This window comes from Leuresthes tenuis, unplaced genomic scaffold, assembly GCF_036924035.1.
Source record: "Leuresthes tenuis unplaced genomic scaffold, fLeuTen1.0.hap1 SCAF_14, whole genome shotgun sequence".
NCBI classification, from domain to species: Eukaryota; Metazoa; Chordata; class Actinopteri; order Atheriniformes; family Atherinopsidae; genus Leuresthes; species Leuresthes tenuis.
The window spans coordinates 1,960,589-1,984,084 of NW_027325368.1; the positions used below are offsets into that span (position 1 = coordinate 1,960,589).

The 23,496-nt window shown below is 43.3% G+C and overlaps 3 protein-coding genes across 3 annotated transcripts in view; 1 reads left to right on the top strand and 2 right to left on the bottom strand.

Moving 5' to 3' along the window:
* The window catches only part of LOC140268533 (immunoglobulin lambda-1 light chain-like), a 51,389-nt gene that overhangs the window by 8,352 nt on the left and 19,541 nt on the right, over positions 1 to 23,496 (bottom strand). The window lies entirely within an intron of this gene.
* LOC140268547 (immunoglobulin lambda-like polypeptide 5) lies at positions 7,385 to 11,136 on the top strand. Its single transcript, XM_072363460.1, has 4 exons — positions 7,385 to 7,825; positions 9,726 to 10,034; positions 10,167 to 10,241; positions 10,582 to 11,136. The coding sequence occupies exons 1-4, from the start codon at positions 7,693 to 7,695 to the stop codon at positions 10,728 to 10,730; spliced, it is 666 nt and encodes a 221-aa protein (XP_072219561.1). The 5' UTR covers positions 7,385 to 7,692; the 3' UTR covers positions 10,731 to 11,136.
* Positions 13,767 to 19,082, bottom strand: LOC140268552 (immunoglobulin lambda-1 light chain-like). Its single transcript, XM_072363463.1, has 5 exons — positions 18,986 to 19,082; positions 18,580 to 18,894; positions 15,998 to 16,045; positions 14,574 to 14,882; positions 13,767 to 14,449 (listed from the first exon to the last, which is right to left on the bottom strand). The coding sequence occupies exons 1-5, from the start codon at positions 19,026 to 19,028 to the stop codon at positions 14,160 to 14,162; spliced, it is 1,005 nt and encodes a 334-aa protein (XP_072219564.1). The 5' UTR covers positions 19,029 to 19,082; the 3' UTR covers positions 13,767 to 14,159.

The following is a 23,496-nucleotide window of genomic DNA, read 5'->3' on the forward strand; positions in this document are numbered from 1 at the left end:
TCTGTCAGCTCCATCAGAGAGAAAACCTGACAGTGTTGGCATCTGATGGTGTGGACAGAAGCACTTTAAACATGTTCCACAGCTGTATTTCACATGGCAGCCATTTTGTTTTCCTCCAGCTGATCAGTTCCATCCAAAAAGATCTTCTCTGTTGGAGAGATGCTGCTGACATGTTAAAGCTGTGACGGCTGTGATATCAGCTCAGACTTATCAGAGGATGTGTCGCAGTGCTGCATTCACCACATACAGGAAGTGGGAAAGGGGTCCTCAGGGACAAGCTGACCGTCACATTTCCTCATTTATTCAGGATTCTGGAAAAATCTGACGCTGTCGACAGAAGCTGAGGACACAGTTTGGACTGTTTGATGTGTTCAGAACAATTATCTGTCTTTTGATCTTTGACACATTTTCTAATTTGTAGAGTTGTAAAAAAGCCTCATTATGGCAGTTATGTGCTGTGATCTCTGACTGCAGAACACACATTATTTAATGAATTCCAGTAAAAAGGTGATGATTCGATGACTTTTGTGAACATGTGAGACAGAGCAACAAAAGCCAGAAGTTAAACAGTGTAGAAAATACAGTTTAAAACGATGTTAATCATGGGTGCAAATGCCAAAGGCAGGGCACACATATTACTATTGTGAATACTTATTATTTTTCCGTTTCCGTCACGTTTTTCGGCGCGCTACCCCTCCCGCAGCGAAGGTCCGACTAAAATAAAAAACACATCGCTGCATGCACGCCGATAGGCAGAAGTGTGCTTGTATTTATCTCTCTCATTACTCGAAAGGAATAGCGGATAAATGGGAAAAAGCGGGAAAATCGTCAATGGGAAAATGAATGGAGAAGGCCTAAAAGGAGGACATTGGAGGTCTCGTAACTCAGCCATACAAGGTCACACACACATCATTCAAAGTTTGTGTGTGACAGGAAAGACTCAGCTTTAACTGTGGTAAAGGGCTTGTTAATAGCTTATACAGCTTTGACACAACGGCAGCCAAGATGGCTGATGAGGGCAGAGTAAACATAGCAGCAGAAGGGCAGCAGCAGAAGGGCAGCAGCATGGCAGCAGCAGGGCAGCAGAAGGGCAGCAGCAGGGCAGCAGAAGGGCAGCAGAAGGGCAAGAGCAGGGCAGCAGAAGGGCAGCAGGAGGGCAGCAGAAGGGCAGCAGCAGGTCAGCAGCAGGGCAGCCAAAATGGTTAAACAGCTTCATGCCAGCTGATCATGAGATCATATGTTTCCATTACTCTCAACACATCAGTTGTGATAACAGCTTCATGGCAGCCCCTGACGACACAAATGCGCGCGATAGCGCGCACTAACTCATATGTTTCCATTACTTTCAACACATCAGTTGTGATAACAGCTTCATGGCAAGCTAGCTCATATGTTTTCCATGATTCTGAACAGATCAACCGGGCCTTATGTGTCTAAAGCAGGCAGATTTCACCAGAACAAGCCAGAATCTCATATTTCAGACTGGATTATGATCATATAATGGTTGACCTTCAATTTGACCTTAAACTCTCAGCACATTAACTCATATGTCTCAGCAGCTTGGCACCCATCAAAATTTCTTCTGAAATTTTCTAGTTCATGAATATTATTTCTATTCAGAGCATCTTTAAAAATGTCTTCAAACAACAAAGTAAACAGAGACATGAGAAAGTGTCTTTGTATGGATGGTCCAAATGAGTCACTTTCCCACGAGTCCCAACATATTTGATCCTGTTACAAGTCGGGTCAGACTGAAGAAACTTCTTAGAAACAGCAAACATTGAGGACATAAAGTCATTTCATCTTTACTGAGTCATCTATATGAAGAAGAATGACATAATCAGCTCATGGCTTCACATGAAGATGTAACCTGCAGCTCCTGAACTCTGTTTGATTCCACATTTATCTCTGAAGCTGCTTTGAATGCTGTCTGCACTGACTGTGAAGCAAAAGTAAGACAACAGCCACATCTGCAGGCTGTTCTCAGTGTTTACAGCACAATCATTCAGCTGTTTTCATGCATCAACATAACACAGTAATAACAGTGGAGTCATGGTTGTTTCTATTCAGAGCTGCTTACAAGCAGAATGGGATTATTTCTGCTGTCAGCATACAGTGTACAACATCATTTCCAGGAAGAATGTGGCTTTGGAAGATGTTAAAATGACAGAACCAACATGTAAATGATAAAGTGTCTTCCTGTGGATGTTCTCAGATGTGTACAGTATGAACACTGTGATCCTTTCCCACATGTCCCAGTATGTTTGATTGTGTTCCAAGTGAGGGTCAGACTGGAGAAAGTGTCATGATGCTGTCACTCTTAAAGGATCAATAAAAGCTCTGAATACAAAAGCATTTCAGTGACATCACTGTGTCATCTCCATAAGTAATGATGAAAGAAGCAAAAGCTTCAGCTGCACCTCCTGAGCTCTACTTTCCATGTTGTCAACACTGACTGTGAATGAAAAGCAGCACAACAGCCACATCTTCAGCTCGGTATTGAAAAGCTGCTCTGACAACATTCACAGCCCAATAAGCAGCACAGTGACAGCAGTGCAGTTGTGTTTGTGGGTCAGAGGAAATCTCCTGTTCCAGCATGTGATCCATAACAACCCATGTGAGTGAAGGACAGACTGCAGCACTGATAAAAATGTCCCTTTGAAATGAATTCACAGGCATCAGTGTGTCAGTGGAACTGAAGGTGAGCTGTTTGAGAGCTGAACACTGACAGCACTTTGTTTGCATGATGGAAACATGATGAAGAACAACATGACAAACTAAATCCGTCACGTCTGAAGACAGAGTGGGAAAAGAATGAAGGTCAGTAGAAATTCAGCTCCATTATTGAATGAAGTCAAACACGCTGAAGAGTTCAATCAGAGTTGAGGAGCTGTGTGGATTTGTAGTTGTGTATTTTCATCCCAGCTGTTCAACAACAGATAACAGTGTGTGTTACTAAATTCACCACCAAGCTGAATGTGTTTGTGGGAACATGAATGTTTTCTAGTCTTTCTGCATCATGTGACCCCATTTTGTTCATCTGCTGTCAGATTCAAATCAAGACCATGAAACCACACAGCAGCTTGAGCTGAGCTGTCAGTCAGCAGCAGCGGTCTTATCTGTGGGCCGCAGGGGCTGATGGGAGCTCTGAGGAGCTGTTAGAAAGCACGTGGCCCTGCTCTGATCTCACAGCTCATCCTTGTTGGGCCTCGGCTGCATCAGAGCGCCACTTCTCCCCAGGTTCACCAGAGGAAACACCACTGCACAAAATGCTTTTCCTCCCAGCTGCTGCTCTGTGCTGTCTGTGTTCAGGTGAGTGTTTCCAGCCAATCAGGAGCCAACAAACTCCACCTGGAACAAACACTGTCACACTGACCTTCATCTGTCTGTCTGTGTCTCCACAGCGCTGGTTGCCATGGCAGCAGAGCTGATTCAGGACCAGTTAACACTGACCAGGAGAGTTGGTCAAAGTGTCTCCTTCAGCTGTGGACGAACTGACCAGTGTGATTATGATGAAGTATTATGGTTCCAGAAGAAAGAAACAGAAACATTCAGAGTGATTCTTTATATTAACAAAAAAGATGGTGATGTTAAAAAAGTTTTCAATCACACTCAGGAAGATGATTTCTCGGCTGTGAATAAACAGAACGGCTGTGAGTTGCAGATACAGAAAGTTAAACTCGATCATTCAGCCACCTACTACTGCAGCTGTAGGAAGGAAGTCTATCTATCTACCTCCACAGTGAGAAATGATCCCTGCAGCCTGTACAAAAACCTTCAGATGAACAGATGTCAAACAGTGTTTGTGACATGAAGAGAGCAGTAAACCACAACCCAGGTTCACATATTTCACCTCCATCTCAGACAGAGTCACAAACATACTGAGCTGAGGGAGTTTCTTCTTTACTGCTGTCTTTATTTATTTAAACTTTTATTCAACTTTTTCTTCTTATTCAGAGAAATTTTCTGAAGGTTCAAAGATAAAAACTGAAGATTTCAAAGATTTGTAGTGGAAAATTATCCAAATGAAACTTCAATACAGCAGAAATAAAAGCAGGACATTTTAAAGACATTTATTTAATCCTGAATGTTTTCATTCAAATGTCCAGATAAATATGAATCTCCTGCTTTGAGCTGCTGCTGGAATAAAGTCCATTCCTCCTTTAAAATGTTAATGAGCTCTTGATGAAAACACTTCCAGCAGCACTTGTTGTTGAACAGCTTTCAGCAGATTTCACCACATCATTTCACTTTATTCCATTTTAAAAGGCAGATCTTGGACTGATCTCAGCTCAGATTTTGTCCTTCTAGCAGCAGCTTATCAGGACGCTGGTTTTGTTGGACAGATTTCCATCAGTTTCCTGTGGATGTTTCTGCTTCCCAGAGGATGAATCCAGAGTGCACTGAGACTGAGACAGGAGCAGGAAAACTTCCTACATTGATGTGAAGTCTTTGTACCATGTTACAGCTCAGAAACAGAACACGTGCACAGTGAGGGCATTATGGTCAACACGTTTCTCACAGCATTTACACAAGTTCTTTATGTGCTTATAGCATCATTTTTCTCATTTGTGGACCAGTTAACACTGACCAGGAGAGTTGGTCAAAGTGTCTACTTCAGCTGTGGATGAACTGACCCGTGTGATTATGATGATTATGTATACTGGTACCAGAAGAAAGAAACATTCAGAGCGATTCTTTATGTTTACAAAAATAGTGGTTATGTTGAGAACAGTGTGAGAAGAGAGGGGGGCGGAGCTTTCAGCTAATCTCAACCAGGTGGTGAGTTGGCTCCACTGGTCGGGGAGGATATCGATGAGACCTTGGAGGCCCAACGTTTTGTGAGGGTCTGCTGTGAACATCTGGCGGAATACCCTGTTAAAAGGAGCTTTAACTCCCAACTCCGGCAGAGCTTCAATTATTTTGCAGGGGAGGTGTTGAGTCCAAATGGGATAAGTTCCGTACCCCAATAGTTGAGGTGGCTGCCCGGGGCTGTGCCCGTATGGTGGTCGGTGTCTATCGTGGCGGCAACCCCCGGACCCGCTGGTGGACACCAGTGATGAGGGAAGCTGTCAAGTTGATGAAGGAATCCTATCGGGCCTTTTTGGCCAGTGGGACTCTGGAAGAAGCTGATGGGTACCGACGGGCCAAGGGGAAAGCAGTCTTATACTATGATGTCAATACTTCGCGGACCTCCTCAATCACACCAACACGCCTTCCGATGAGGAAGCAGAGTCGGGGAGCTCGGATGTGGGGCCTCCCATTTCTGGGGCTGAGGTTGCCGAGGTGGTCAAAAAGCTCCTCGGTGGAAAGTCCCGGAGGGTAGATGAGATCCGTCCGGAGTTCCTCAAGGCTCTGGATGTTGTAGGGCTGTCTTGGTTGACAAGCCTCTGCAACATTGCGTGGACAGCGGGGACAGTGCCTCTGGACCGGCAGATCGGGGTGTACGATCGCCTAATTTAAAAGGGGGACCGGTGGGTGTGTTGCAACTACAAGGGGAATCACACTCCTCAACCTCCCTGGTAAGGTCTTTTGGGGCGTACTGGGGGAACAGTGTGGTTTTTGTCCTGGCCATGGAAAAGTGGACCAGCTCTACACCCTCAGCCGTCTTGTGGAGAGTGCATGGGAGTTCAACCAGTTTACATGTGTTTTGTGGACTTGGAGACGGTGTTCCACCGTGTCTTGGGGAGTCCTGTTGGGGTTGACTTGGGGACGTCTTGGGGTCCCCCCGGACACCTACGACTGGGAGCCCCCTGTGCACTTTTCGTCACCTTTATCTTTTATAAACACCAGGTGGCGTTTAAGTTGAGCGAGTGTTCACTTTCGGCCACGTTTATATGCTGAAAATTCGGACACTTAAAAATGTCAGAAAAGTGCCCATTCTTTTAACTGTTGAAAAGTGTGCCATATTTACTTATTTCACCTTGGGGAACTTTCATCACTTAAAAGTGCCCCATTTTTACTTGCTTCACTTTGTGGGACTTTTATCAGTTTGGGAACTGGGGTCCCTGACCTGGAAAACTCAGCCACACTTAAGCACTCCTGCTCAGGCACACAGTCCCTTCAGAGCCCCTGTGTCAACAAGCGTGGGGACTTAGGACACAGATGCAGGGTCTCCTGGGTTCAGAAGGTTTATTTAAATAAATAAACACAAACAGAGCAATGCAGGGCGATCTCCCGGCAGCGCAAAAGAAAAGGCTATGGAAACCTAAGCGCTCTCCTCAGTAACTATGGCGGAGGAGGAGGAGCGCAGCTATGGAAGTTACAAAACAACTATGAACTCTCCGCTAATCGGAGGTGGCTATGAATGGTACAACAAAAAATCTCCTCTCCTTCACAACGGAGGAACAAACAAGACTATGAAACTTACCTTACAATAAATAAACTATGGCTATGGACGAGAATAATTTACAAACAAAATAGCACTGCACGAGAATCGCTTACTGCAGGCTCGTGGAAGATGTGGCACATGGAACAAGACAATGGCTGGTAATGATGCTCAAACGCAGACAACATACTGGCAAAAAGACAAGGGGAGACGCAGACTAAATACACATGAGGGTCCAAGGGGAACAGGTGGAAACACTTGGGAATCAGGGAAGACAATGAGACGCATGACACGAGAGGAAGAGCAAGTTACCTGAAACGAGAGGAGTTGTTAATACTTCAAAATAAAACAGGAAGTGACAAGACAAGACATGAAACAGAACGTAAATCGTGACACCCTGGTACTTCATGGTACTTTGGAAAAGAACCAGGCTCCAGAACCCCTGATCTTGCAACCTCACTCGCACATAAGCACTCTTTGTTGGGCAAACACTCCCGTTGGCACCCGATGGAGCTCCGGTTCCCATCCAATGCTTCTCCCCACCTCCAGGAGCAAGGCTCCAATTTGGACCAGTTTTCCCCGACGAAAAGTATCCTAAATTCTAACTACTTTCCTCCTCTCAGCCATCCCTCATCCACTCTCTCTCCCCACCTCCGGGAGCCAGGCTCCAATTTGGTCCAAGGTCCCCCCGAAAAAAGTGCCCGAAAATCATCCGTCTGGCCGCCAGCATTCGCCCTCATCCACCGCCTCAACCGACCTCCAGCAGCCAGGCCCCAACTTGGTCCAATTTCCCCCTGAGAAAAGTGCCCCAAAGTCGGCCGTGTGGCCGCCAGCAACCGCCCTCATCCACTGGTTCTCCCGACCTCAAGGAACCAGACTCCAATTTGGTCCACTTTTCCCCCGCGAAAAGTGCCTGAAATTCGGCCGTCTTTCTGCAAAAAGCCGCCTTCATCCACCGCCTCCACAGACCTCCAGGAGCCAGGCTCGAATTTGGTCCAATCCAATTTGGCGCACTTTTCCCACGAGAAAAGTGTACCAAATTCGGCCGGCTCCTAACTGAATAACGCGGTCCAGACTTCTAAATGATTTCTTTTCCCTGCTGCTGGTGTCTTGCTGGCGGCCAGCTCCAAATAACATGGATCACTTCCCATTTTTTGCCTCAGTGCCTGTCAGACATATTGAAAAGTTGAGCCAGAATCTGAGCCCCTGTTGTAGCTGCTTTCTGTTGCTGCTGCAGAGGAGCTTACATGCACATCCAGAGCAAAATGAAGAATATTTCAGGATAACACGCGGCTAAAAGAAGAGACCAGAACAGACAGTCATGTTGATCTGAACATGAGAGAAACACATCATGGAGCTGAAATATGATACTGCTTCATCATTTGGGCTGTTCAGCTCAGCTGACACATTCAACAGCAGACAGGTTTTTGTATCAGTCTCAATCACTGTGTGAAGGATACCCCATCTTTGGCTCTGGGACTAAACTGTATGTAACAGGTAAGAACAAACATTTCTTTTCCTTCAGTTGTTTTATTGTAGAAGTTAAAATGTGCTTAAAGTCAGTTTCTGCTGCTTCAGGCTTTACATGTTAGTTTTTTCATCATTAGTAGAGAATTCATCATGCAGCCATTGTTCCAGAAGAAAAGCTCAATCATTGCTGAAAACATGTTGAAATCTCACTGAACAACTAAACTTATTCTTTATTTCTGCAAATATTAGTGATGTTCCAAAGATTTAGGATCTGATCATCTCACTGATTCTGTCACATCTGTTGTTTCTGGAAGAAAAGATATTTGATGTTTTTCATAATTCAGCACGAGTTTGAAAATGTTTCTGAGAAATATTTTCATGTCAAATCACTAGAAGATAATTAATGATTGATTTTGAAATGTTCCATTTGTTCTTCTTATTTTTTTAGATATATCCGTACATGAAGTTAATTAGAAGGTTAAAAGTGGATGAAAAATGATCAACAATAGAAGTGGAGTAAACAGCTGTTAATTAATCTTCATAGAAAACATTGGTGGACGTATAACGGCTCAAACTCACTTCGTTTTATTTTGCCTTTCTGATATAAATCTAAATAGTAAAGGAGAAAATCTGTTTTACAAAGTAGTTGGAGGCAAATATGAAGTCTGACTTAAAGCCCATATTTGACTTTAACATTAAAGCAGAACACTACAATTAAAGTTCTACATGTTTTATATCACATTTGGGATTAAAGTTTGACCTGTTTGTACAGTTCAGTTGTATTTGTTTAAATCTCACGGAACAACTGAACTTAACTGTTAGTGATGTCACAGATATTTAGTTATTGATCATCTCAGTGATTCTGTTGCTTGATCTTTATTACAGGAGATTTGATGTTAAATATTAATTTTATATCTGTGTGCTTCTGTATTTTAAATCAATTCTAACTAAAAATAAGTCCATGAAACAATTACACGCTCAGATGTTTATCTTTTTCAGACAAAATATTGTTCTGGAAAATCAGCTCAAAAAAGAAGTGAAACTAACTGAAGATGAAACATGTTTGAAGGAAATTTTGCGCATATTTTAGTCAGAAAGTTAAATTTTGACAGACAATATGAGGCAACTTATTAAAGCACAAACTCTTCTGTTTGTATGTTTCAAGACTGATGAACAAAATGGAAAAATAAGAAGAAAAGTGTAATATTAAGAAATAAGTTTAATAAAAAGAAGAAAAGTATTTGGATGTAAATATGTAACACGTGTCAAATATGTCCTTTTTAAAGTTAAATCATTTTATCATCATTAATTGGATCATAGATGTGATCGTTATAAATCTACGGAAACTTTTACACACATGAACTCTTTGTTGTATTTGTCTTTATTTAGAAAAGTTTAAACCGGCTGAAAAATCATTGAAAAAATCTGATTTTCTGTTTTCTGGTGATTAGACCAAAGTAAATGTTGGTGAAAATGAGATTTCCGTCCATCCATTTTCTATAGCCGCTCCATCCTATTCAGGGTTGGAGGGGCTGGAGTCTATCCCAGTTGCCACTGGGCGAGAGGTGGGGTACACCCTGGATGGGTCACCAGTTCATCACAGGGCCACAGATACATGATATTAAAGTGTCTGACATCATATTTCATTTCAAAGAGCAATAAAAGATGAAAGAAGTTGTATAATCACTCAGTTTTATTGTAATAAACCACGTCCACCTGTTCCACACGGTGACATGAGGTGATGAGTGTGTTTGATATGAAGCTGAATACAGTGTATGTAGTGAACTTTGTGCTGTATTGATGAGGAGTTTAGTGATCAGAGTCCATGTAGTTTCCAGGATCAGACTGAATGCAGTGCAGTGCTGGAAGCTGCTGCTGACTGTGTGAATGTGTGTGTGTGCTGCTTGTTGCTGCTGTCAAACTTCAGATGAGCAGGTAGTGAAGCCCGTGGTGAGCGTGTACCCAGCAGCATCCAGAGTCCACCTGGAGGGGAAGAGCTCCCTGCTGTGTCTGGCCTCAGACATGTTTCCTCCTCTGGTCCAGTTCTCCTGGAAAAGACAGAAGAAGAACGGTGGTCTGGAGGAGCTGCCCCCTGCTGAGGGAGAGCAGCTGGAGCTCAGAGAGTCGGGACGCACCGCCGCCATCTTGCTGATCCGTCAGCAAGAGAACAGCTCGTATAAATACAGCTGCTACGTGGAGCACGAGGGGGGCACAGTGGAGGCCCAAACACAGCAAGGTAATGAAGGCTTGGTGACTGTGTTCAGCAGGGATTCAGCTTCATGTGGAGACGCTGTCAAAGAGAGCAGAGGAGCAGAGGACTGACATTTCTCACTGCAGCTCCAAACATTTGACTCCTTTTCTGTTTCAGAGCTTCCAGCTCCAGCAGCCTCCTGTCCTCCAGAGAGAGATCCAGCAGACCTGCCAGCTCTGCAGCAAGCTGACTGTAAGATCACCTGCTGCCTCTCTGCATGGACAGCTCCACTGTCCAATGAGGGCGCTACAACAGCTTTAGGGACTCAATCTGAAAGTTCCACTCATGAATATCTTCATCAGACAAGCTGTGATAAAGCCACTGTTCACTAGCTGCTCAGCGCCAAACAGCAGACAGACCATAATATGTCAGAGATCAGTTAGTTAGTTGTTGTGGAGTTCTTCTGCCCCCAAGTGGACGCAAAAAGAAAATCCATCAATCAGCTTCAGCTCATAATAACCTGTTTATATTTGGACTTTATATTTGATCAATGATCTGAGGAGAATGACCTGTTCCTGTGTGTGTGTGTCAGTGTCCTTCCAGTCTGAGTGCAGGGTGAAGCTGCTGTGCCTGCTGTACACGGTGCTGATAGTGAAGAGTCTGGTGTACTGCTGTGGACTCTCTCTGCTGATGATCCTCAGAAACAAGGGACCGTCCACCAGCTGCTCACATGCTGACTGACTGTTTTCTGCTCGCCTTTTCTCACCATCAAATCTCATCCATTCATCACTTTGATCAGTATTCACAAACCTTACTGAGGATGTGTTGTTGTTGGCTTTAAAATGTCTCTGTTTGTGCAGATTTTACAGAATTATTGTAAGAATTTACAAACATATGTTCACATTTATATTTGCTGTCATGAAGTGTAAATTCTGAAGGAAAGTTTGATTCTTTATCTCTGACCTGCTTTCAGTTTGGTCCATATGGGATCATTTTCAGTGTTTTTCAGCTGTTGTGTTTCTTTATAATATTTCATACAGAGTGAAGCAGGTTGGTTATTTTTCACTGTAACACAATAAACTGAACAAACACACAGTTTTTCTTTAATAAACAGCTTTTTATGCTCAAAATAAACAGATAAATAAACTGTGTTTGTTCTGAAATCTTCAATCACACCACGATTCTTTCCCTCATGTCACAATATATCTCATTACTCAGTGGGGTTTATTAATAAGAATATTGATCATCACGAGATCCACAAAAAGAATTCCTAAAGAAAAGAAAGAACAGACCTCAGAAGATATTCTCCAGATCCAGGTCTGTACAGGAGGCTTTTTAAAAGCTTTGAAACTGGCTCTGACTCAGCTGTTCTGATGCTGACAGAGAGTTTGTTCCACGTTCTTGGAGCTAAAACAGTAAAAGCCCGGTTCCCTTTGTTCTAAGTCTGAACTGTGGAGCCTGAAACAACAGCTGAGTCTCTGATCTGAGGGCTGGAGGTGCAGAACTAAGACCTGTGACATGGAAAGTGGAGCCAGACCATGAAGGATTTCAAAGTGACCAACAGCATCTGAGATGAAGTTCTGGAATGAGTGGGCAGCCATAAACAGCAGGAGTGAAGCAGAGCCTTAATGTGCTGCTTGAAGTTCAGGTATTGATCAAAAACAGCTGCCAAGTTTCCAGCTGAGTGCTTTTTGTTGGTTGTTTGTGGTGGAAGGTGAAGCGCCACATTGTTAGCACAGCCATCAGGTCCAGGAGAAAGGACTTCAGTCTCATCTGTGTTTAGCTGCAGGAGATAAGAAGCCGTCTGGTTCTGAATGGCAGGAAGGCAGGAAGGCAGAGAATCCACATTGTTGTGATTTTCACTTGTAAGGAGACGTAGAACAGAGTCATCAGTGGAACAAAGCTAAGACACGGGCTGAGATGACAAAGAACATGAGCCAGGACTGAGCCCTGTGGGACTCCACAAAACGTGAGAGCAGCTGAAGAACTAAAGCTGCCAACAGGGACTCTGAATACTTTGTCTGATAAGTACGATGGAAACCAGTGGAGAGCAGGTCCACAGAGGCCAAAGCAGTTTGAGGTGAACTGGATAGAAATTCAGCTCTGACTGAGACCAACAGACTCCTCTGACGGCTCTGCAGGAGGTTTTTAATCAACTATCAGCCTCTGAAATAAGGAGACTGGAGCTGAAGCAACATGGACGTCCTGCTTTTGTGCTGAGAGCAGCCGAACATCAGGACCTGTTTGTGTCATGGTTTGTGTGTCTGTCTCAGTGTGGTTTGTGTTGCTCTGATCAACCAGAACAGAAGTACAGGCGGCTGCATTGTTTCTTAGAACAGCTGAAAACTCTCTGGTGGCATCAACTTTAACACTTTTCACATTTGTTACAGAGGAGAAATTTAGCAGAAGATGAGTTTGACCTTCTGTCTTATTGATGGTCACCAACAGATGTTCAACAGGAGGTTTCTGCTCCTTTTATTCCATCAAGGCTCATTTCTCAGCTCTGAGTTGATGGTTTGAGCTGTTTCTCTCACAGATGAAGAACACAGACGGTAACTGTCATTGTGTTATTAAAGAGCAAAGCCACAGCTAACGGTGTGGAGGCTGCAGAGCAGAAACCCACACAGCTGCAGGAAAGGCAGGAAGTCTTCTGAGAACTGATTTGTATCTGCTGCTGAACACAAGTGTGAACTCCCCCCACACAGAGTCAGACGGAGCCGAGCCAACAGTAATAATGACCTGTAAACTTTTCTCACACACACTTGTTTTCTTTAGTCCATGTTTCTTGCTGCAGCTTCATATTTAAGTTGTTGTGGCTTCTAACTCGACAGAGTCTCTGTTACAAAGAGATTTGACATCTTCAGCGACCGCCTGGTTGATGAAGGAAAGATAAATGAACAGATAAATGATGCCTGCACACTTCTTGTCTAACTCTATTCACATATTTCCCATAACTCTGTGCATCTTTGATCTGCTGGCTTTAATATGACCTTCGGGGGTGGGGGGGTGTCTCTGGTCGAGTGTCTTTGTGTTATTACAATTAATTAATTAATACATATTCATTCACTTTAGCTTCTCTGGGCTGAACGCGGCCCGTTTCACTGCTCTGTGGTGTGTTTGAGGTCTTGATGTTTTCTGCCTCTGAGCTCGAAGCGCCCGCCGACATGTCGTCTGAGTCTGTTTTCTGCGTAAGTCTCACTCTTTAGAAGCAGCCGCAGAAGTGGACTGATGAATGTGGCCTGAGGAGGGAGTTTCATCCACACCACAGTCTGATCATTTCCCCCCTAAATCACCTGGTCGGATAAAAACCGACACAAGATCTGATCATCGGTCGGTTTCTGTAACTTTCAAGAATTCCAGCGTCAGTTATGTCTGTATTAATATTTTATTAAAACATTTTATAGCAAAACATCCAGAAACTGCAGCAAGTTAAACTAACTGTGAAAAACACATCATTAAAATGAAATATTTCTGCTTCGGTTCAACATGTTTTATCTTTATTTTTCGAGTTAAACTGCAAATAATTTCACTCATGTTCATTCCAAAAAATAAATCCAGTATTTTTAATGATCTTATGCTGTTTTATATGAACATGTCCAGATCCAACTCAATGTTTTAGATTGTTTCTTTTCTGTTGAAGTGAAGGAAAAATATAAAAGTCTTCAAACAGGACGTCCTATAAAAAGAATAAACGATCAAAGATGATCCTCCTGAAACTAAGAAAATATTCACTTCACAACAAAAACTAGAAGAAAATCAGTAAAAGAATAAAAAGAAAATAGATATGAATGACAGTAGAAAACCACAGGCTGGTGTGAGAGCTGTTAATCAGCATCTTAAAGCCTTAAACTGAACACTTTGAGCATCAGGCATCAAAAACATGCATTATTTCTGTGCAATGAGATGTACTATCAATGAAAAGTGGATGAAAGGAGGACGCTGCTGTTATTTTCAGTACAATCATGAAATGTGTTTTAATGCCTGATGATTCCTCTGAGCTATAAAGCCTCATCAGAGCAGTTTGTTCATAAAAAACAGCTGAACAGCCGCTCGTGTTGACTGTGTGCAGCTCTGAAAGTGTGTTTGGAGGCTGAAGCTCAGGCTTTAGACACTAAGACGGTTATCTTCAGTCTTATTCTGGGTTAAATGACAGCAGCGAGCAGAAAACAGTCAGTCAGCATGTGTGCAGCTGGTGGACGGTCCCTTGTTTCTGAGGATCATCAGCAGAGAGAGTCCACAGCAGTACACCAGACTCTTCACTATCAGCACCGTGTACAGCAGGCACAGCAGCTTCACCCTGCACTCAGACTGGAAGGACACTGACAGCTTCACAGGCTGTTGAGGAGGAACTGAGGTTGCTGCTGGATCAGCTGCTGCAGATGTTTCTTCAGGCAGATGTGTCGGAGGTGCTGCTGTTGGTGGTGGAGGTGCTGCTGTTGGTGGTGGAGTAGCAGGAACCTCTGAAAGAGAAAAATGTTTGGAGCTGCAGTGAGAAATGTTAGTCCTCTGCTCCTCTGCTCTCTTTGACAGCGTCTCCACATGAAGCTGAATCACTGCTGAACACAGTCACCAAGCCTTCATTACCTTGCTGTGTTTGGGCCTCCACTGTGCCCCCCTCGTGCTCCACGTAGCAGCTGTATTTATACGTGTGCAGAGAATCGCTATCAACCGCTCTGATGGCGGCGGAGCGTCCCGACCGTTTGAAGTTAGTTTGCCATCCCTCAGCAGGGGGCAGCTCCTCCAGACCACCGTTCTTCTTCTGTCTTTTCCAGGAGAACTGGACCAGAGGAGGAAACATGTCTGAGGCCAGACACAGCAGGGAGCTCTTCCCCTCCAGGTGGACTCTGGATGCTATCGGACACACGCTCACCACGGGCTTCACTACCTGCTCATCTGAAGTTTGACAGCAGCAACAAGCAGCACACACACACATTCACACAGTCAGCAGCAGCTTCCAGCACTGCGATGCATTCAGTGTGATATTTCAGTCTTTTAATCAATAAAAGAACAGCACATCATGTCAGTGATTTTTCTGGAGAATTCAAACTTTCTCTCTGACACAAACACCATGAAGTGAACACATATGTCCCGTTTCAGCCACTAATTTCATCTCCTGCAGAATAAAATACAACAACATTAATGATTCTATCATTTTACATTCAAATGCAATATGTGGATCCTACATGTATTTATTTCCAAATACTTTCCAAAATGGATCTTTTCACATCTTTCTGGTTATATTTCTGTCAGACATGTCAGATACAGAACATTAGGAGCTGCTGTATATGTTAGATTTCACTTTAACCTGAAACTGTGAGCATCACTTCCACTCAGAGGAGTTTTACGTGATATTATTCACCATGTTTTACTTTATTTTTACAGCTTTTCAGTAATTTATGAATTTAGAGAATCACTGTGATGATCAAACATGATAAATATCTAAATTTAACTTAAAAGTTGAGCATAAACTGTCTGAATCTGATCTGTAAATTCATCTTCAGGTTTTATTCTCTTTTACTTCAATTTAACATTTTTTAGAAAAAAGATTTAACTCACAGGATAAAATTTACTTCTAATTATTTTTAATGATTGATAATTATCGTCTTCATCTTATTTCAAATTAAAATATCTTTAAATGATGATTGAGAGTAAATATCTAATTATTTTTCTGCTTAAATCTCATCTTGTTTTTGAACAACAGAAAAACATCAAATATCTTTTCTTCCAAAAACAACAGATGTGACAGAATCAGTGAGATGATCAGATCCTAAATCTTTGGAACATCACTAATATTTGCAGAAATAAAGAATAAGTTTAGTTGTTCAGTGAGATTTCAACATGTTTTCAGCAATGATTGAGCTTTTCTTCTGGAACAATGGCTGCATGATGAATTCTCTACTAATGATGAAAAAACTAACATGTAAAGCCTGAAGCAGCAGAAACTGACTTTAAACACATTTTAACTTCTACAATAAAACAACTGAAGGAAAATAAATGTTTGTTCTTACCTGTTACATACAGTTTAGTCCCAGAGCCAAAGATGAAGAACAACCATCCTCCACACAGTGATTGAGACTGATACAAAAACCTGTCTGCTGTTGAATGTGTCAGCTGAGCTGAACAGCCCACATGATGAAGCAGGATCATATTTCAGCTCCATGATGTGTTTCTCTCATGTTCAGATCAACTGGACTGTCTGTTCTGGTCTCTTCTTTTAGCCGCGTGTTATTCTGAAATGTTCTTAATTTTGCTCTGGATGTGCATGTAAGCTCCTCTGCAGCAGCAACAGAAAGCAGCTACAACAGGAGGAGGAGATGCAAACCTGCGGTCAGCAGCCATCTTGTAGTGGCCAGACTTCTTCAGGAGGGTTTGACGAGCCCAGAACCTTCGGTCTCTACGAACCATTGCCAAGGCAGAACCCTGACCTCCCTCTCCAGGTCCGGAAACAGGGGCGGCTAGTACCCATAGACACACTGGAAGGGAGAAAACCCAGTGGAAGCACATTGGAAATAGCAAATTTAGTCCAATTCGGCACACTTTTTCAACGACAAAAGTGTGCCAAAGTGAACCTTTTCTTTGCATTCTGCATTTTCGAACCTTTTAACGAATAGAAAGTGTGCCATATTTACTTGCTTCACTTTTAGTCGGTGAAGGGAGCCCCATAGTAAATTAATTTTGGAACACTTTTAACTGATGAAAAGTGTGCCATATTTAATCGTTTCACTTTGGGGAACTTTAATCAGTTCAATCAAACATAAAGGGCTGTGAACAATAACAAACATAAACTCACGCTCTCCTGATGAGGCGGATTTAACCAACGTAACGCTTCTCTAACAGAGGTGACTATGAAACATTAGCATTAATTACAAAACAAGATAGCTCGGCAGGAGGATCGCTCACTGTAGGCTCGTGGAAACTGTGGCTGTGGTCACTATGGAAAGAGAAAAGGCTGGTAGTGAAGCTCATGGACAGAGACAACATACTGGCACAAGACAAGTGAAACGCAGACTATTTGAACACAGGAGGAGCCAAGGGGAACAGGTGGAAACACCTGGAATCAGGGAAGACAATCAGACACTTGACACGGGAGGAAGGGCAAGATACCTGAAACGAGAGGGAAGTTAATATTTCAAAATAAAACAGGAAATGACGAGACAAGACATGAATAAAAGCATAAGTCACCTCCCCACAGCCACTCTCATCCACCATCTCTCCCCACCTCTGGGAGCCAAGCCCCAACTTGGTCCAATTTTCCCCCGAGAAAAGTGCCCGAAAATCGGCCGTCTGGCCGCCAGAAACCGCCCTTGTCCACCGCCTCAACTGACCTCTGGGAGTAAGGCCGCAACTTGGTCCACTTTTCCACCAAGGAAAGTAACCAAAAGTCGGCCGTCTGTCTGCCAGCGGCCGCCCTCATCCACCGTTTCAACCGATCTCCAGGAGCCAGGCTCCAATTAGGCGCACTTTTCCCTCTAGAAAAGTCTCCCAATGTTACCATCCATTTCAAATAACTGGAGCCTTCATCTGATCTAATGGGAAGGAGGATTTAAGGAGAAGAAACAGCCACAGTCAGCATTAAAAGTGCTCCTGTTAAGATAATCAGAGGATAATATTAAAGATAAAACACACAAACAGGACTGAAGAAACTTGTAGAAATCTAAAGAAAAATCAATACCTTGTCATTTTCCATTGAGTCAGAGGAGAGGTTCATCTCATGGCTGCAGTCATTCCAGGGCTTCACTCCACATCAGAACACACATGGAAGATGGGAAGCTATAACCAGGTCAGAACAAGCATGTCAGTGATATGTGGGAGATGTTACAGCACAAATAAAAGAGGCTTTTAAAGCTGTCCTAATGTTACAGGCTGACACAGCATATTTTCTGGCTGCCTTTATGGCAACACATGACACTGGATTGAGAACATCTCAGTCCAGACTGTTCTCATTTGTGGTTCCACGATGGTGGAAGGAGCTACCAAGTGCTATCAGAGCAGGGGCGTCCCCCTCTACCTTCAAGAAGCTGTTGAAGACTCATCTCTCAGAGAACACCTCCTCTCCTAACACCTGAACACACCTCACCTGCTCTCACCTGCACTTCTGTACTTGTTCTACTTCTACTCTGTCATTTAGACAGATTTCTATGGCTGTAACACTCAGTGTATAGACCAGGGTTTCTGACTGCACTGGGATGCTGTTTCCTCACCTGTGAGTCACTTTGGATCAAAGCATCTGCTGAGTGACTAAATGGAAAAGACATTAATGTCCATGATGATTGTACAGAAACACTCCAACAGAACTGTGTATATGAGCTATCTTTGTAGAAACTGGATGTTTTGAAGTTTCATTTGGATCATTTTCCACTACAAATCTTTGAAAAGAAGAAAAAGTTGAATAAAAGTTTAAATAAATAAAGACAGCAGTAAAGAAGAAACTCCCTCAGCTCAGTATGTTTGTGACTCTGTCTGAGATGGAGGTGAAATATGTGAACCTGGGCTGTGGTTTACTGCTCTCTTCATGTCACAAACACTGTTTGACATCTGTTCATCTGAAGGTTTTTGTACAGGCTGCAGGGATCATTTCTCACTGTGGAGCCTCTCTTCCTACAGCTGCAGTAGTAGGTGGCTGAATGATCGGGTTTAACTTTCTGTATCTGCAACTCACAGCCGTTCTGTTTATTCACAGCCGAGAAATCATCTTCCTGAGTGTGATTGAAAACTTTTTTAACATCAACATCTTTTTTGTTAATATAAAGAATCACTCTGAATGTTTCTGTTTCTTTCTTCTGGTACCAGAATACATAACCATAATCACACTGGTCAGTTCCACAGCTGAAGGAGACACTTTGACCAACTCTCCTGGTCAGTGTTAACTGGTCCTGAATCAGCTCTGCTGCCATGGCAACCAGCGCTGTGGAGACACAGTCAGACAGATGAAGGTCAGTGTGACAGTGTTGTTCCAGGTGGAGTTTGTTGGCTCCTGATTGGCTGGAAACACTCACCTGAACACAGACAGCACAGAGCAGCAGCTGGGAGGAAAAGCATTTTGTGCAGTGGTGTTTCCTCTGGTGAACCTGGGGAGAAGTGGCGCTCTGATGCAGCCGAGGCCAAACAAGGACGAGCTGTGAGATCAGAGCAGGGCCACGTGCTTTCTAACAGCTCCTCAGAGCTCCCATCAGCCCCTGCGGCCCACAGATAAGACCGCTGCTGCTGACTGACAGCTCAGCTCAAGCTGCTGTGTGGTTTCATGGTCTTGATTTGAATCTGACAGCAGATGAAGAAAATGGGGTCACATGATGCAGAAAGACTAAAAATCATTCATGTTCCCACAAACACATTCAGCTTGGTGGTGAATTTAGTAACACACACTGTTATCTGTTGTTGAACAGCTGGGATGAAAATACACAACTACAAATCCACACAGCTCCTCAACTCTGATTGAACTCTTCAACGTGTTTGACTCCATTCAATAATGGAGCTGAAGTTCTACTGACCTTCATTCTTTTCCCACTCTGTCTTCTGACGTGACAGATTTAGTTTGTCATGTTGTTCTTCATCATGTTTCCATCATGCAAACAAAGTGCTGTCAGTGTTCAGCTCTCAAACAGCTCACCTTCAGTTCCACTGACACACTGATGCCTGTGAATTCATTTCAAAGACATTTTTATCAGTGCTGCAGTCTGTCCTTCACTCACATGGGTTGTTATGGATCACATGCTGGAACAGGAGATTTCCTCTGAGACACAAACACAACTGCACTGCTGTCACTGTGCTGCTTATTGGGCTGTGAATGTTGTCAGAGCAGCTTTTCAATACCGAGCTGAAGATGTGGCTGTTGTGCTGCTTTTCATTCACAGTCAGTGTCGACAACATGGAAAGTAGAGCTCAGGAGGTGCAGCTGAAGCTTTTGCTTCTTTCATCATTACTTATGGAGATGACACAGTGATGACACTGAAATGCTTTTGTATTCAGAGCTTTTATTGATCCTTTAAGGGTGACAGCTTCATGACACTTTCTCCAGTCTGACCCTCACTTGGAAAACAATCAAACATACTGGGACATGTGGGAAAGGATCACAGTGTTCATACTGTACACATCTGAGAACATCCACAGGAAGACACTTTATCATTTACATGTTGGTTCTGTCATTTTAACATCTTCCAAAGCCACATTCTTACTGGAAATGATGTTGTACACTGTATGCTGACAGCAGAAATAATCCCATTCTGCTTGTAAGCAGCTCTGAATAGAAACAACCATGACTCCACTGTTATTACTGTGTTATGTTGATGCATGAAAACAGCTGAATGATTGTGCTGTAAACACTGAGAACAGCCTGCAGATGTGGCTGTTGTCTTATTTTTGCTTCACAGTCAGTGCAGACAGCATACAAAGCAGCTTCAGAGATAAATGTGGAATCAAACAGAGTTCAGGAGCTGCAGGTTACATCTTCATGTGAAGCCATGAGCTGATTATGTCATTCTTCTTCATATAGATGACTCAGTAAAGATGAAATGACTTTATGTCCTCAATGTTTGCTGTTTCTAAGAAGTTTCTTCAGTCTGACCCGACTTGCAACAGGATCAAATATGTTGGGACTCGTGGGAAAGTGACTCATTTGGACCATCCATACAAAGACACTTTCTCATGTCTCTGTTTACTTTGTTGTTTGAAGACATTTTTAAAGATGCTCTGAATAGAAATAATATTCATAAACTAGAAAATTTCAGAAGAAATTTTGATGGGTGCCAAGCTGCTGAGTTAATGTGCTGAGAGTTTAAGGTCAAATTGAAGGTCAACCATTATATGATCATAATCCAGTCTGAAATATGAGATTCTGGCTTGTTCTGGTGAAATCTGCCTACTTTAGACACATAAGGCCCGGTTGATCTGTTCAGAATAATGGAAAACATATGAGTGATTTGTGTCATTTGTGTCGTCAGGGGCTGCCATGAAGCTGTTATCACAACTGATGTGTTGAGAGTAGTGGAAACATATGAGTTAGTGCGCGCTATCGCGCACATTTGTCTCGTCAGCAGCTGGCATGAACCTGTTATTCTGTTCAGATTAATGGAAAACATATGAGTTAGTGCGCGCTATCGCGTGCATTTGTCTCATGATCAGCTGGCATGAAGCTGTTTAACCATTTTGGCTGCCCTGCTGCTGACCTGCTGCTGCCCTTCTGCTGCCCTACTGCTGCCCTTCTGCTGCTGCCCTTCTGCTGCCCTTCTGCTGCCCTGCTCCTGCCCTTCTGCTGCCCTGCTGCTGCCCTTCTGCTGCCCTGCTCCTGCCCTGCTCCTACCCTGCTGCTGCCCTGTTCCTCCCCTTCTTCTGCCCTGCTCCTGCCCTTCTGCTGCCCTGCTGCTACCCTGCTGCTGCCCTTCTGCTGCTATGTTTACTCTGCCCTCATCAGCCATCTTGGCTGCCATTGTGTCAAAGCTGTATAAGCTATTAACAAGCCCTTTACCACAGTTAAAGCTGAGTCTTTCCTGTCACACACAAACTTTGAATGATGTGTGTGTGACTCTGTATGGCTGAGTTACGAGGCCTCCAATGTCCTCCTTTTAGGCCTTCTCCATTCATTTTCCCATTGACGATTTTCCCGCTTTTTCCCATTTATCCGCTATTCCTTTCGAGTAATGAGAGAGATAAATACAAGCACACTTCTGCCTATCGGCGCGCACGCAGCGATGTGTTTTTTATTTTAGTCGGACCTTCGCTGCGGGAGGGGTAGCGCGCCGAAAAACGTGACGGAAACGGAAAAATAATAAGTTTTCACAATAGTAATATGTGTGCCCTGCCTTTGGCATTGGCACCCATAATTAACATCGTTTTAAACTGTATTTTCTACACTGTTTAACTTCTGGCTTTTGTTGCTCTGTCTCACATGTTCACAAAAGTCATCGAATCATCACCTTTTTACTGGAATTCATTAAATAATGTGTGTTCTGCAGTCAGAGATCACAGCACATAACTGCCATAATGAGGCTTTTTTACAACTCTACAAATTATAAAATGTGTCAAAGATCAAAAGACAGATAATTGTTCTGAACACATCAAACAGTCCAAACTGTGTCCTCAGCTTCTGTCGACAGCGTCAGATTTTTCCAGAATCCTGAATAAATGAGGAAATGTGACGGTCAGCTTGTCCCTGAGGACCCCTTTCCCACTTCCTGTATGTGGTGAATGCAGCACTGCGACACATCCTCTGATAAGTCTGAGCTGATATCACAGCCGTCACAGCTTTAACATGTCAGCAGCATCTCTCCAACAGAGAAGATCTTTTTGGATGGAATTGATCAGCTGGAGGAAAACAAAATGGCTGCCATGTGAAATACAGCTGTGGAACATGTTTAAAGTGCTTCTGTCCACACCATCAGATGCCAACACTGTCAGGTTTTCTCTGTGATGGAGCTGACAGATCCTCCTTTAACCTCTTACATGATGCAACATCAGTTTTGCCCTTGGTGAAATATTCCATTGATATTTCATGCTTTCATCTACACACAGATGTAAATACAGCCTGATCTACATGCTTTAACCTTATTCTGTGCACCAGCGTTCCTCAGCTCTGGTCCTCGGGGGTCACTGCCCAGCATGTTTGAGATGTTTCCTCCATCTCACCTGAGGGAGGTACTACCAAGTGAGAGTAACGGTTCAGCGAGCTCTGAGGTTTCAGCGTCATGAAGGCGTCTCTCTTTTAACCTGCTAGACCACCATGGTAACTGAAGCTGAACTGGGTCGGAGCAGTTTTTGTTCAGTTTCAGATTAAATCGGCCATAAAAAGCGACAGACTTTCTGTCAGAGTCTGTTCTGTTCTGAGATCTGTGTTTTAATGCAGTTTTCATTGCAGCGGTGCCTGATTTAAAAGCTAAAGTGATTGGATTCATTGCACAAGCTTTACTGATGAAACAGCCAGCAGCTAATATGACTGTGTCAGCATGGCCTCAGTGAGCTGTAGAAGCTGTGGCTCTGAATTCAAAGTGTCAGAAAGCAGGGCTAATGCTGGCTGAGTAGATATCAGTGGGTGTAATCCTGTGACGCACCAATTAATCATTTAGATTTACTGTCGGGAACGTCCCTGGTTCCAGACATATTCAGGTGTTTGAGTGCTGTTTCTTTGTGAAGAATGTGATGCTTTAACTTCTCCAGAATAAATAATCACATCATCAAGAAGCTGTCATCAAGTTGGAGGTAATTATTTCATTTAGGACATCTAAAATGTGCCATCGATTTCCAGATTCTCAGGAGAAAATACTCATCCAGCTTCAAAATGTGTAATAATTAGGTCATAACAAGAATGTGCCACCAAGCTGATGAAAAAGTTTGCCTTCATCATTATACGAGAGACACTGGCTGAGTTCCATTTAGCTGCTTCAGTTTCAGGGTCTTGATATTTCAGCTGAGAAGTCTAATTGTTGCATGTAAAGAAAAGCCATCTGTCCACTGCAGGGGCTGATGGGAGGTCAGCGGGACACCAGGTTTAGTGGTCTGTAAATGTTGGTAAAATGTT

Excerpts from the sequence above, each read along its gene's own strand:
- LOC140268547 (XM_072363460.1), top strand. The coding sequence starts at position 7,693 with ATGATACTGCTTCATCATTTGGGCTGTTCAGCTCAGCTGACACATTCA. Across the intron at positions 7,826-9,725 it reads GACTAAACTGTATGTAACAG|ATGAGCAGGTAGTGAAGCCC; the intron begins GTAAGAACAAAC and ends GTCAAACTTCAG. Across the intron at positions 10,035-10,166 it reads GGAGGCCCAAACACAGCAAG|AGCTTCCAGCTCCAGCAGCC; the intron begins GTAATGAAGGCT and ends TTTCTGTTTCAG.
- LOC140268552 (XM_072363463.1), bottom strand. The coding sequence starts at position 19,028 with ATGCTTTTCCTCCCAGCTGCTGCTCTGTGCTGTCTGTGTTCAG. Across the intron at positions 18,895-18,985 it reads TCTGTGCTGTCTGTGTTCAG|CGCTGGTTGCCATGGCAGCA; the intron begins GTGAGTGTTTCC and ends GTGTCTCCACAG. Across the intron at positions 14,450-14,573 it reads GGAGGCCCAAACACAGCAAG|AGGTTCCTGCTACTCCACCA; the intron begins GTAATGAAGGCT and ends TTTCTCTTTCAG.